General features: G+C 42.1%; 2 protein-coding genes across 6 annotated transcripts in view; one reads left to right on the top strand and one right to left on the bottom strand.

The window, feature by feature from the left end:
• Positions 1-917: 917 nt before the first annotated feature.
• HNRNPDL (heterogeneous nuclear ribonucleoprotein D like) lies at positions 918-8,250 on the bottom strand. 4 transcript variants are annotated; one of them, XR_003795574.1, is made up of 9 exons: positions 7,109-8,250; positions 6,148-6,316; positions 5,887-6,048; positions 5,266-5,397; positions 5,010-5,124; positions 4,314-4,484; positions 3,883-3,975; positions 3,406-3,510; positions 918-2,727 (listed from the first exon to the last, which is right to left on the bottom strand). XR_003795574.1 is itself a non-coding variant. In XM_029235158.1 (8 exons), the coding sequence occupies exons 1-7, from the start codon at positions 7,549-7,551 to the stop codon at positions 3,905-3,907; spliced, it is 1,263 nt and encodes a 420-aa protein (XP_029090991.1). In that variant the 5' UTR covers positions 7,552-8,250; the 3' UTR covers positions 918-2,727; positions 3,883-3,904. The 4 variants fall into 4 exon arrangements, 2 of the variants coding, with proteins under 2 accessions (XP_029090991.1, XP_029090990.1); XR_003795573.1 differs by having other exon boundaries at positions 3,406-3,975; positions 7,109-8,249; XM_029235158.1 differs by lacking the exon at positions 3,406-3,510.
• A 222-nt stretch (positions 8,251-8,472) lies between these two features.
• ENOPH1 (enolase-phosphatase 1) overlaps positions 8,473-13,577 on the top strand; it is a 35,249-nt gene continuing 30,144 nt past the window's right edge. Inside the window, exon 1 of one of the 2 annotated variants that reach the window (XM_029236106.1) lies at positions 8,473-8,776. In XM_029236106.1, the coding sequence (XP_029091939.1) occupies positions 8,693-8,776 (84 nt within the window). In that variant the 5' untranslated portion in view covers positions 8,473-8,692. The remainder of the gene's footprint in view (positions 8,777-13,577) is intronic. The other variant, XM_029236107.1, reaches the window with a different exon arrangement.

Here is a 13,577-nt window from a genome sequence, read left to right as displayed (position 1 = left end):
GTTACCCTCTAATCCATAGAATACCACTGTATTCTTTCCTACAGTTTATAAAACACAGTGGTTAAGTCAAAGTTTCCACTTTTTTCTACTCAACCAAAACTCACTGAAATCCCACATCTGACTATTTCAAGACAAAGAAAAATATAAAACCTCAACCAATCCTAAAGGAACAGCCCACATTTTTATGGCAATACACTTTTGAATGACTTTACATGAAAACAAAGTTGTATTGCTTTTGCTCAGAAAGTTGAGACCACAGTAGGTGGCAATTCTATTAAGTTGGAAAGTTTGAGAGAGATTTTTACAGAATGACATTTTCTGACTTCGCTTAACACTAGGAGCAATTCAAATGGCAGAATCGTGCACACACACAATCTGTAACTAAAAACTGCAGTTTATATAAAATTACATTTAAAAGTGCAATTATAATTGCAGTGTCCTTGAATCACCTTTTTCATCAGTGAAACATAGTATCCTGTGGTGGACATCCTATCAGATACTTGCAACCTATAGCAATTAATTTCTCAGGTTTCTTTGTATTGAAATTTATAAGATTAGCAAAGGGTCCAGTTACTGTCACCATTATGAAAAAGATGCATGGAAGAGAATGAAATAAATGCTCTGCTCATCCATGTTAGTATCCCAATGACAGTTTAACTCTTAATCCCTAATCTTGTAAATGTAGCCATCAGACTACAGAATACTAACGTGTTAATCAACAAAACTGCTAATTAGGTTTCTTTCAGGGTAAGTAGCAACACATAGAACTTGCTCAAAACAACTCAGGAAGCATATTTAAGAATATACAGGTTAATTATGTTTGTCATAGGTACTTCAGTTTTTCTAAAAGACCTCAATAATCTCTAGATGTATTTCTTCAAAGTCATATATATCAAGACTTGACTGAAGAGTTTGGATTTTGTTTAAAAAGCCTTTATTCATTTTTGATCAGGGAAAGGACAATCTCAATGTCAACTTGTCACCTAATCATAAATTTGAACTTACAGGATTCACTGCCCTAAAGACACTGCACCTACTGACTTTGACAACATAACTTAAAATGAAAATCTCCTTTCTGTTCCCTAAGGTTGCATGTTGAACGAATCAAACAATCCCTTGCAACAGCCAACATTGGTACTTGGCCTAGGTGTTAAGGTCAAATAGCAAAAACAGGAGCAAAAGGCCAAAAGCATTATAACTTGATAGCCCAGCAAGTACAAACATCATCGGAACAAAGAAAGTTGCAGGCACCAAATAAAACAAGGCAGGTTCATTAGCATAAAAAAATTTACACTTGGTTGAAGGTGAGGTCAACTATTCCACATATGAACATGTATGCCAATCCTAATGGCTAACATGGAACCACAGAAACAAAAACAAAAACCTTAAATTCAATAACTACACTGAATGTAAAATTCAAAACTTGAGTTTACCCAGGACATCCTCCAAAATCTACAGCTAAAACTTTTTTTTTAATGCACCAGAAGATCTGTTGTAATGATATGACTTGGTCACACTTAGATTTGCATTTACATAAGATTTAAGGGATGCCTTTCCCCACTATTCCTTTTACGTTTGAATATGGATATGCTTAACTATTCAGCTCATGCACTAACTGCGCTAAAAATGATGAAACTTACTACCATGATTTTTTCTAAGAACTCACACCACGTAACAGTTAACACCCAATACAGCTTCCTAAAAATGCCCCAACAGAAAACATTTTGTTCAGTTTGGTGCTTGCTGTGACATAATACCAACAGAATAGTATACAATTAATTTAGTTACTCATCCACTACGTCATATATTTTAATCTAACTTTTGTTCAAATTTTAGTAACTTCATACCTATTTGCCAAAATCCTTGTGTTAAATGTAACTACATCTGATATTCTTAAACTGTGGCTCCTATAACACAGTTCAAGTGTTTTTTCCCCTGGGTATATTTAGACAGTTTAACCAAGAAAACAAAGTTATGGTATTATGATTAGCCAAAGCTCTTTCTAGCAGACCACTGAATACAGCAAGTCGTAACAAATGCCTTTCCAGAGACAAGAGCAAAGCAAAATATTTTCTATTCATAAAAGGAGCTACCAGCATGCTTTGTGCCATTAAAAAGTTACTTTTCAAAATATAACCAGAAGACTTATGGTCTACTAGAAAGCTTCCACTCATCACAACACTATAACTACGCCACAGACACTTTCATGACAAAGTCTCCAGATATACAAAGAGAAAACAACATTACTTAAAGGTATGTGGAAGCCTCAGTTAACAGGGAAATGAAGCCTTAGAACATAGAATACATCTAACAAAAAGAGAACAGAGTAGACACTGTAGCTGGCTATTTGTAAAGGACCACAGTTTCTCCCTATGGATCAACACTCCCTACAAAATAAACTGTGCCTTAATTATTGCTTATTTAAAATTACACTTTTACAGGGCTATTTAGTACCTGACGCAGAAAAACAATCACATAAGGAAGCATTTATTTGAGGTTTAACATGAAATCATACAAATAAAATTTGTATAAACACAAATCCACGTCGAGTCATAACACAGATAGCAAAAGACAAAGTAAAAACAAAAACTAATTGGCGGCTATATACAGTTGGACACAGTTGTGTCTTGTACACTAGAAAGTCTTTTACAAAATAATCATCTTAGATCAACAGAAGACCAATCTTCAATGTCGTCCTGCAAGATGGGTTACTTTAGCAATCTCTTCCTAAAAACAAAAACAAAATGGCAATTAGATTTGTGCAACTCTGACAAGCTTTCAAAGGTCCACTTTCATGAATTGTTTTAAGTTCTCACTTTATTCTTTTCTTCAATAATTAAAGATCACATGCAAATTCATTGACAAAACGCAGTTCGGGTAATTAATAAATTCACCCTGAAGTTCCCAAATGATATTAAAGTAAAATTTACTTAGAAAATCTGGGAATGCAGTCTTCCCATATTCACAGTTTGAACTGTGCTAGGTTCAAGGTCTACTAGAAACATCTCTAGTAAGCCACGTACAATGCTATTACAAACATGAATTTCTAATAGGCTTGTATTGCAAGAAAACAAATTTCTGTGTGCATATGATCTTTAATTTATATCCCAGATTTTAAAGTTCTTGTTTTGGTTTGTAGATTTCACTATTAGCTATAAAAAGAAAAAGCAAGCATTAAATCTTAAATGAACACTTAAAATGAGGCTCCACAATTGAAATACAACACTAAACAGAAGACCAAAATGATTAAGCTGTAAAAAGGCATTTATGTACTTTAACTCCTGTAAAAAACCATTTAAGTTAAGTTTAGACACTTAATCTTCAAAAAGATTAAAAAAGAAGCCAAAGTCTGAAGTTTTCCACTTTAATCTTTACGCTGGTACATGAAGTTGGAAGAGACCATACCACAGGACAGCGTTTTCTGGTGTATGCCTTGCGCTCTGCCCGCAACGTGCGACCCCCAGAGATAGACGTGGTCAGGGTGACACACGGCCTGCAATGAAGTTCCCGCTGGCGGGTACAAACAAGGTATAATGTCAGAGTTAGAAGACAACATTCCTGTTTTCCTTAAGTTGTACCCATTTCAGTACTTTACCTGTTAATAGTTCTAAAAAAGTTTAATTATTCCTCTAGAACACCTGGTACACAAAGCAAACAGAAAAACTCTTAAGTTTTTCTGTAATACTAAAGAAAGTGAGATAAAACTTTAAAGTTAAAGATCTATAGACACTTTAGGCAAAACAGGTTCATAAAGCAAGTAAAAAATTAACAATTTAGTAAAAACAGGCTACGTGATATTTTGTTTTCACTTATTTTTCATTTGTCTATTGATCTTTAAATTAAATTAGAATTTCCACTGGTGTCTTGAACTCTTATACACACCTGTTTTCTCCAACGTCCCCTTTTAGTATGGCTGGTAATTATTTTGGTGATTGCCACCCCCTCGAGATGCCTTGCCATAAGTGCTCTGTTGGCCTATTTTGAAAAAACAAAAAATTATGCTTAGCTTTTAATGAAATGGTTTCACTGTATATTTAAAAACTATTAAATATGCAAAATCCTCCATGGCAATTAAAATAACCAGATATTTTAAAAGTCATTATAAACTAGTCACATATCACATTCTAGAATGTTTGTAATGACTGAAGTCTATCAGTATAAGCTCCTATGACTATTAAATGTCTCAAAAATTTAACTCCAAACACTTCAAGAAATAGAAAACACCCACACACACAGAGTCTCAGAATGGGATTGTACTTTAAACACTGAATTTTAGTACCATTGGTTTATGAAATTAAGTTAAATATTCTTACCACTGTAGTCTGTATATCCCTGTCCATATCCATAGTTCCCATAGTTATACCCAGTATAATCATAGCCGCCATAGCCACTATAGTTTTGATCACCACCATAGGCACTATTGTAATTTCCATATCCTTGATCATAATAGTTATTAAATCCTTGGTTCCAGTTTTGGCCCTGACCTGAAACAATGCACAATGATTGTTAGGAAACAACTTCTGACCCCCAATCCTAACATAAAATGATGCGTTCCTGTCCCTCACTCTGCAAATCTTAAAAAGGCAGAATGGATACCTATATTGCTAACTGACCAAGAAAGTATTATTACAGTTGGCATAAAAAAGGGGGCAGAAAGTCCAATTGTGCCAGTATCAGGCTTCCGAAATTCAATGAAAAATCAGGACAAAGGAGAAGACAGAGTGTTTATCTTTAAAACAAGGACTCCTGCCCTAGAAAACCTATCAGGCCAAAGTGTTCCATGTAATCTTAATTACGTTTAATGGTGTTATTTTCCCATCAGTAACGACACTGTCAGAGTAGCCATTGTTTGAAGAGGTGAAACCAGTAAATACAAAAGCCCACCCACTAAGCTGAGCAGTTTCCATGTTGTAACAGTTTAAATTTGGCTTCACTTTCCTACGGGCTTATTCATATTCCGCAGTTTATAGCTTACAGCATTGAGTCACTGCCCAGGAATTAAGTCTCACCTCGGCCACGACCCCTAGTACCACCTCGTCCACCAGCTGCAGCACCTCTTCCTCCTTTTTGTTGTTGCTGTTGCTGCCTATATACCTCTTTGGGTTGTGCAACTTTGATTTCACACTAAAAACAAAATTTAAAAAGCAAACAGAATTATTACCAATATTCTAATGTCAAGCCATTATTTTTCTTCTCAAAAGAGGTTGAAAAATTTCACTTTAAGAAAAGGATATTGTTCATTTACTATAATCAAAATGGCTTTACCTTCCCAGAACCAATTTGATGATATCTGCTTTCTAACAATTTCTTTACTGGCTCTTCGTCTGTATATGTAATAAAACAAAATCCTCTTCTTTCATTTGTTTTTGTATCCATGGGAAGTTCAATATTTTCAATCTGAAATCAAGATACACACTCAAGGTCACCCACTAATGGTAAAAAGCTACCAAGATGTTTTAGAATGCCACAAGTCCTTTTCAAGCTTCAACATAACATGTCATTCTAACGAAATAACTTCTATATAAACCACCGCTTTATTATCCACATCAAACTAGAGTGATCTGTTTCATCTATGGAGCATTGAGAAGGGAGAGTAAAACCTTATTTAATACCATTTCTTACTCCACAGATGCCACTAGTTAATAAATCCAAACCCTAACCACACCAAAGCATCCATCTTTTTGCTCAATTAGTTTCCATTAGACACTAGTTTCCATTATAACACAGAAAGCACTGATTAAGGTACAGTGACTGGAAGGGACTTGAGCAATAATTTAATCCCACCCTCATCCAACATTGAGTTTGCTCTGTAAGAACTGGATCAGGGATAAACATTATATAAACATATCAAATGAAAATACACGTAAACGTAAAAGCAGAGCGCACCTCTCCAAAGGCTCCAAAATATTCTTTAATTTGTTCTTCTGAAGTATCTGGGCTCAATCCACCCACAAAAACCTTTTTAGGGGGTTCCTTCCCTTTCAAAGCTTTGGCTCTTTTAGGGTCTATCAATTTGCCATCCAGCTTGTGTTCTTTCATTTCCAAAACCTAGAAGACAGATTTATTTAATCTGACAACATACAAGCAACCCTCTGAACAATTTACAAGAAACACACAAAAGCACCACAATGCGAAACATGTTCCTACCTTATCAACACTAGCAGCATCTTTGAAAAGCACAAATCCAAATCCTCTTGATCTTCCAGTGACTGGATCTGTTTTAATTGTGCAGTCTACAACTTCCCCAAATCGAGACAAATATTCAGTCAGATCTTTCTTGCTTGTATCCCAGCTCAAGCCTCCAATAAACATTTTACTAGAAATAAAAGTTGTTTTTTAAGGTTAGCAGCAACTACAACGATTAAATTCTGAAATTACGTTTACGAAATAAAAGTATAAAATAAGCATGGGGAAATACATCCTGATGTACAAATAATTTAACCCGTTTACAGACAAACACGAACAAAAGACCACAAAGATCCCCAAGTTCCTCACTTATTCAAAACGGTGGACACCTTGCTCTCCTCACTGCACAATGCCAAGTTTAAACGAGGCCAACAATACATGGTAAAGATTGTTCCCGACTAGAAAATCCAACTTTCTATACTGATCCCACACAACTTAGGCTCACCATCTTCCTCAACTACCAAGCCAACGTTCCACCTAAAAGAACTCATCATCACACGTACTGGGAATCTGGGTACCAGTTGCCTACAGGTTCCCAAACCAGGAGTTCCCTAAATCCTCCCCCTGAAAACTGCGCGGAACCGTAACACAGACACAATAAAAAGGCGGCTGCAGCTGCAGCATTGGGCATAGCGCGGCCGGCCCCTCCCCCTCGGGCCCCACGCGCGCCTGCGCACTCGGGACACAGACGCCGCCGCCCTCCGCCTCCAACCCCTCTGCCCTTCCCCCACCTCCCGCGGGCCTCTCGAGTCACCGCCCCACCTCCGTTTCCTACTTTCCTCTTCCCTCCAACCTAGTGAGGCCCAGCGGGCACGCGCGGAATCGACTTGGGGAAAGAACAGGGGCAGCACGCGGCCCCCGAGGGACGAAGGGGTGCATGCGGAGCGCTGGGGGAGGAGGGAAGAGGAGAAGCGTGCGGTACCCGTCATCCTGCTGATTCTTGCTCGCGTTGATCTTAGATCCCTCTGCAAATTCCTCTATGTTGCTGTACTCGTTCATGTCTTCCATAGCGGCTGAGTTACCGGCCGGGAGGCGCTGGCGTGCAATCCGTGTCGCGGCAGCAGCGGCGGCAGAACGTTGTATGCAGCTGGATTTAAAATGGCGGCGGAAGAGATCCGGGCGCCGCCTGCGCCCTCCCTTTATAGCCGCCCCACCCGCCAATCGGGAGGGCTGCTGGGCGGTGACGTGGCGCTGGGCCCGGCGCGCCCCCTGCCGGGCGGAGCTGGGAGCGAGCGAAGGGAGGAGTGGGGCGAGCTGCCGCGGCGCCCTCGGCCGCCAATGGGAGAGGCTGCGGGAGGCTAAAGTAGCGGGAGCGGAGGGGAACAATGGCGGCGGCACATGGGAAAGCCGGGGCGGGACCTCCATCGCGGCCCTTCCGCTGAGGAACGAGGTCGCAGGTGAAGGGACGCGGGCTTGGGAAAAGAGCGTCAGAAGAGAAAAACGAAGGGGCGAAAAGTCCTGGGTCAAAAATCCCGAGCAGCTTCACAGCCCCTCTTGCCTTGAGAGCCTTTGTCTCTGGCGTCCGGTCCAGCCCACTCCCAGCAAAGAGCCGTCAACCCCGCCTTTTTCCGCCCTCGGTCCCCCAGTGCGGAGCTGCTGCTATCGATTGGCACCGGGGCCGCGCTGCTCCGGAAAAAGGCGGATTGCGCCCAGCGCCGGTGGCTGAGGCGGCGAGCGCGCCCTGCCGTCCGCCGCGCGCACGCGTGTTTTGTCCTCGAGCTGGCTGGAAGCAGCCGAACAGGAAGCGGGCACGCGTTGGCCCCTCCGGACAGCGGCGCGGCGCGGGGGCCTCTTCCGCTGCCGCTACAGGCGCGCGGGCCGAGGGGGCGCGGCGGGCCTCCCTAGCCGATCGGCCGGAACCGGGGCCAACGCAGTCAGGCTGACCGGGATCCAAACGGCCTCTTTCGCTGGCTGACGGGAGGAGGGGCGCGGGCCCGGTCGGATTACTGTAAAAATGCAAAAGCGGAGGCCGTGGGCAGGGAGGGGGCTAGGTGCAGTAGAGGGCAAGGGGCACTCACATCCCCGGCGCGCCACTCGCGGGGCTCCCGTCTGCACGTGCCCCGGGCCTCTCCCGCTCGCTCAACCAGTCTGCGGAGAGCGCGCGCCCGCGCACCGGGCTCCCGCGTTCGCTTCTTTGTTCCCGCCCACGCGAGGCCCATTTTGACTGATCGGGTTAGAGGCCCTCTAGCGGCCAATCGACGTCGGTGCCATTACCTCTCCCCGCCCCATCGGAACCTCGCGAGGACCGCCCCATTTCCCTGCCCACGTGGTCTAGGCCTCCAGGCCCGGGCAGCTTGCGAGTTCAAGGTCCCTGTGCTGCGGGTTTCTCTATTTTCAGGGGCGCCGACGTGTCCTCTCCGCCTCGTGCGTCAGGCCGCGCGCGGTTGTGCGCTCCGGGACTCTTTTCGGGGCTGTCGGAAGCCCAGCAGTTTGCTGGGCGCAGCCGGCACGGCCCTCCGCCCTCCCTACCAGTAGGCCGATTCTCGTAGTAGCAGCCGGTGGGGAAATGGTTGTGCTTTCGGTGCCTGCCGAAGTCACTGTGATCCTGTTAGATATCGAAGGTACCACAACCCCGATTGCTTTCGTGAAGGTGAGGGGCGGAAGGGAGCGGGGAAGTTACTTGTGCTTTAAAACAAAAATTTTAAACTATTGCAGACCTTGCACTAGAGACACGAGGCGTGGGAGAAACGGTGTGGCTTTGCAGCTGCCCTGGGATGGGAGGAGGTAGTCTGCGGCGGATTGCGGGGATGCTTTTCCTCACCGTCTTCACCTTCCCGCGTTCCTGCCCTCGGTTATTTGCAGGTGGGAAGGGATGGAGGTGGTGGTAAAGAAGAGCCGAGGTGGGCAGGTACGCCGCGGCAAGGTGAAGCGTTGTGGGCGCCGCCCGCCGGGCAGGTGTGCGCCGCGTCGACCCGCTGGTGAGCTTCCGCCTTGTGGCGGGTTGGACCTGGCGAGGCGGCGGCCGCGATCTAGTGGTCCTTGAGGCTTCTAGTCTAGTAAAATGGGAAGACTGAAGGATGAAGATGACTTTTCAGGTACCCCTGGTGATAGGCGGTAATGGTTGCTCTTGGCCCTTTCCCACTCCTGCTCTTAGTGGCCGAAATGCACACTGTATGTTACTGGACTAGGCTAGCAAACGTCTAGATTCCATTCATTTTCTTCGAAAAACCATGGAAGCTTAAAGTTCTTACCAAAAGCCTTCCTCCTAGGATGTCAGTGCTAACCAACACTTGTCTATACCTAGTTCACAAACTTACAACTTTGCATTAGAGCAGGTTCCTTTTATATATATATATTGTATTTGCCAGGATAAGTAAATATCAAATATTAATATAATTTTTTAAAGAATTCCTCGGGCCTGGTCTTCTCTTATTTGACTTCTAGAGGTTTAAGATAAAAGTATTCACTAGAAGTGCTTGCGTGCAGTAATAACCGAGAAAGGAGGGAAAGTACAAAGTAGGAAAAATAATAACTGCTTTCTTGTAGTTTTCAAAGAAAAAAAGGATTCCTCATCTTTGTGGTTTATAGTTTACAAGTCACTATCTCCATTCTGGCTTTCTCTTGCTTGCCACTGTTATCAGGAGACCAGGGGTAATGACAGGACAGGTAGTTGTTATATGGCATATGTAGCGTTCTTGGAAAGTTGATTTAGGGAGTAAGATACCTCATGCAAATCAATTTTGTAACAAAACATTATGTGTCTCTTTCACCTTTTTTACCCACTATGTCTTCTGTAAGATGACACGAGCCACTTCTTGGAATCTTTGTTTATGAAAGACTTACCCTGAGATCTTTCTGAGAATAAAAATGCCTTGATGATCTAAATAGCTTTTTTTTTGTTTTTGATTTGTTTCTTTGGTTTTGTTTGGCTTGCGGAATCTTAGTTCCCCGACCAGGGATCGAACCCAGGCCCCTGCAGTGGAATTGTGGAGCCCTAACCACTGGACCGCCAGGGAATTCCCAAATAGATTTTTTTTTTGGATTTGACACCAGACTGCCAAAAAATGATTCGGGGTCTTGTTTAAAGGGTAGTTTCTTGTGCCTTGTTCTATAATCTGTTATTATTTTTATTAATATTAATCTATTACAATATAATCGTCTGTTAGTTTGTTATACATTAATTTACCAAAACCAGTGTTTCTAAAAGTATGTTCAGAAGAACATTATGTTTGTTTGGCTGTTTCTAGTAATTATGCAGAAAAGGTTTCCATTATTAAATCCACTTTGGGGGAATGTTCTATATGTATTCAACCAGGTTTCTTTATTGCACGCCTTCTCAGAGCCTTTATATCATGTACACACTTGCACACACACACACACACACACACTGTGAGCCTTAAAGAGACTAGCATGTCACAAATTTACTTGAACCAGAAAAACTTTTAGCAGAGTATCTCTATCTTTTTGAACACCTTTTAAAGAGATGCTAAGTTATATGCTTCTTGGACCTCTGAGCATGGAACTGGGAATTGGGAGATGTTTGTTCTACTTGGGCTTTATTAGTCACATTAGGTGTGTGAACTTGTAGCCCTCCTTCCTGTGGAATGGTGTAAGGAAACATTGAGTAATGTATACCTGCAGCTTGTATACTTGACTCATCCTCAGAAACTTGGTGAGGTGTGTGTACTCTTTGCATTTTACTGATAGGAAACTAAGGCTCTGAAAAATTGAACAGTATGCCTGGGATTTGAAACCAAATTGTCTGACTCAACACCTCTTACTCTTTCCATTATTGCACTCGATCTCTGAAATGGGAACCACAGTGCTCGTTCCATTTTCTTTGCCTGGGCTTGTGGGTGTTAAATGACACAGCTGGTATGAGAGCACTTTAATCAGTAAGAAGTACCATAAAAGTATATGGCAGCAAATTTCAATATACACCACCTCTAGGTGGTAGGTATAAGAGTGAGCCCTTGGAACAGAATAACTATAGTTGAGTCTCACTTTATCTGGGGGGTTGCTTCTACAGTCAGCGTACACTGTGGAAGTTGAGTATTTTCAAAAATTGCCCTTGAACTACCCTTAGGAAGTCAGTTCTCTTTGGAAATTGATTCCGTCTTTCAGTAAGTCATATGCAGCCATTTTTCCTTCAGGGTTGAAACGTATCCCTGCTTCTTCCTTTGAGTATCAGAGGAAGTTGGTTTGGGATTAGGTGATGTAGATGAAAAATATATTGTGTCAAACTTTAGCCTCACAATGAACCATTCATGCTGTAAGAGACACTGAGGAACTGAGAGACTGTCCAAGGGAACAGAACACCTTCATTGAGTAGAATGGCAGACAGATTGCCAGCACTGGTTATGTGTTTTTTTTTCCCTTTCTCTCTCTCTCTCTCTCTCTCTCTCTCTTTTTGCTGAGCACTTAGAGTTGAATGTGTATATGATGCAACTTAACTATATAAGATGACACTAACAGTGCTGGATATCTTATGGGATACCATAGAATCCTCCCAGTTTGGGTGCTCTGAGGACTGGCTGTTGCACTATCAGGGCATGCCTTCAGCCTTTGGGCTCCGGGCAACAATAAACAATGTTTTTACTTCCTGCTATTATGTCTTATTTTCTTTGGTCAAATTTCTAGAAAGGGAAGGGTTCCTAGCTTGGATCATCTAGTCAATGTCACAACCAGCTAATTAATTTCTCATATGAATCAACTGATGCCTGGGGGGATATCTTTGTGAGGATCCTCACAATGTGTTGGGGACAGAGCAGCAATAGATGGTTCCCGGTGCATGTGAGTCCTCAAAGCCACCAGCCCACTGCAGGGCGTGTGCCTCTGGAGTTCTTCTTTTCTTTTCAAGCGCTAACTTTGATTCTCTACAGTGGTGACCTCCCAACAGTTTTTGGTCATGTACATCATCAGCAGAATTGGAGCAGGCAGGCGCTACCAATAGAATTTATTGTGTACACATATTACTGTACTGTTATTAAGTTGTAAAGTAAATTGGAATTTAAAGATGAGATTTAAATAAGTGTAAATGAATGTTATTGTATTCACTTCCCTTCTCCCCTTGAATCATCTTGCATGCACCTCACAGAGCCACTGCTTGATCTTTGTCTGTGTGATGTAATATTCATTTTCTGACTTTGTGCATTGTATTATTCCAGTGTTTTTAGTCTGTAAGCTATGAAATAACACCATTACCAGTCCTTGGGGTTATCCTGTCAAGAACCTTCAACTATTGTTTTTGAGTTGGAGAAAATGGTGTCTTGCTTCTGAAAACGCTCTATAATTTGGTGCCTTTCCTGCCATTACATGTCAAGTTAGTACATGTAACAACAGTTGCGGCAGTTATGTTCTGTGAAGTTACCGTGAACGCCATCTTAGCAAACACTGAATCATTGCCCCTAGAGAAAATGCAGGGTTTGGTTCCTGTGAGCCTCTGGTCACAGCATATTTGTCAGCTGATCAGTACATAACCTTGTTTTATGTGTGTCTGTTTGCCTTATCTAATATATATCGTTGATCCATTAACATTGAACTCACTGCCAGTAGCGCTATAGCTTATGCTTTAGTGAAGCTTATGTAACACATGTGTTTTCTCTCTGTAAGGCAGCTTTCTTGCCTTTAGGAACACTAGACAGCACTTTGCTTGGGGACCATTTTAAACTGCACACTCACCAACAAAAAGCACAAAATGTGGAAAATGTGGTGCTAAGTAGACCTTGAAAAGGGTACTTGTTTAAAATATGAGAGGTGAAATAAGAAGGCAAAGCATCACATACTGGGAACATGTGCATCTGGTTTTTCACAATTTTAGCTGTTCTGCTCATGTATGTACCTGTCCTCAAAAAATTGGGAAAGTGCAGTGAGTAATGATTTTGGGGTTATAAATAAGTTTTAGTGAGTAGGAGAATTTGCAAATACAGAATCTTTAAATAATGAGGATTGGCTTCGTAGAGTAGTATTTATAAGGATGGGCTTGGAGACTGCAAGTCTTGATTAGCATTCTGGCTCTTCCCTAAATGATCTCTGGCAAGTTAGTTAATGTCTCTGAGTCTAGGTACATGTTCCCTCAACTGTACTTTGGGGATATCCACTTCATAAGGCTACTGTGAACATTTAATGAATGTTTAGCCCTTGAAAAAACTTTATAAAAATAAATATATTTCCATCACTATTTCATCCACCATCTCAACAAATCTTGTCAGGGAGTAGTGGGCAGGGGTACTAGCAGGGGCGGGGGCATGTTTTTCACTTATGCCTTAGGAAAACTTTTTGTGCCTGGAAATAAAACCTTTGTAATAATTAAGAACCTCTCATTAACTGAAAGTATGAATCTGATTAGAATATTTGTCCCTAAAATATAGTAAGTGGGTCATGGTGAGTACCCTTGCCAATGGCTCTTTGTATCTGTGCTTCTCAGACTTGAATGTGTTTACAAATCATCT

This window comes from Monodon monoceros, unplaced genomic scaffold (genome assembly GCF_005190385.1).
Source record: "Monodon monoceros isolate NGI ecotype Baffin Bay Population unplaced genomic scaffold, NGI_Narwhal_1 Super_Scaffold_20, whole genome shotgun sequence".
Taxonomy (NCBI): domain Eukaryota; kingdom Metazoa; phylum Chordata; class Mammalia; order Artiodactyla; family Monodontidae; genus Monodon; species Monodon monoceros.
Note: the sequence above shows the minus strand (reverse complement) of the source record. Positions and strands in the feature narration are given on the sequence as shown.

Bases quoted from the DNA above. Each gene is read 5' to 3' on its own strand.
- HNRNPDL (XM_029235158.1), bottom strand. From the start codon at position 7,551: ATGGAGGTCCCGCCCCGGCTTTCCCATGTGCCGCCGCCATTGTTCCCC. The intron at 4,485-5,009 runs GTGAGACTTAAT...GCATTGTTTCAG, and splicing joins TACTAGGGGTCGTGGCCGAG to GTCAGGGCCAAAACTGGAAC. The intron at 3,976-4,313 runs GTAAGAATATTT...TTTTCAAAATAG, and splicing joins GGGATATACAGACTACAGTG to GCCAACAGAGCACTTATGGC.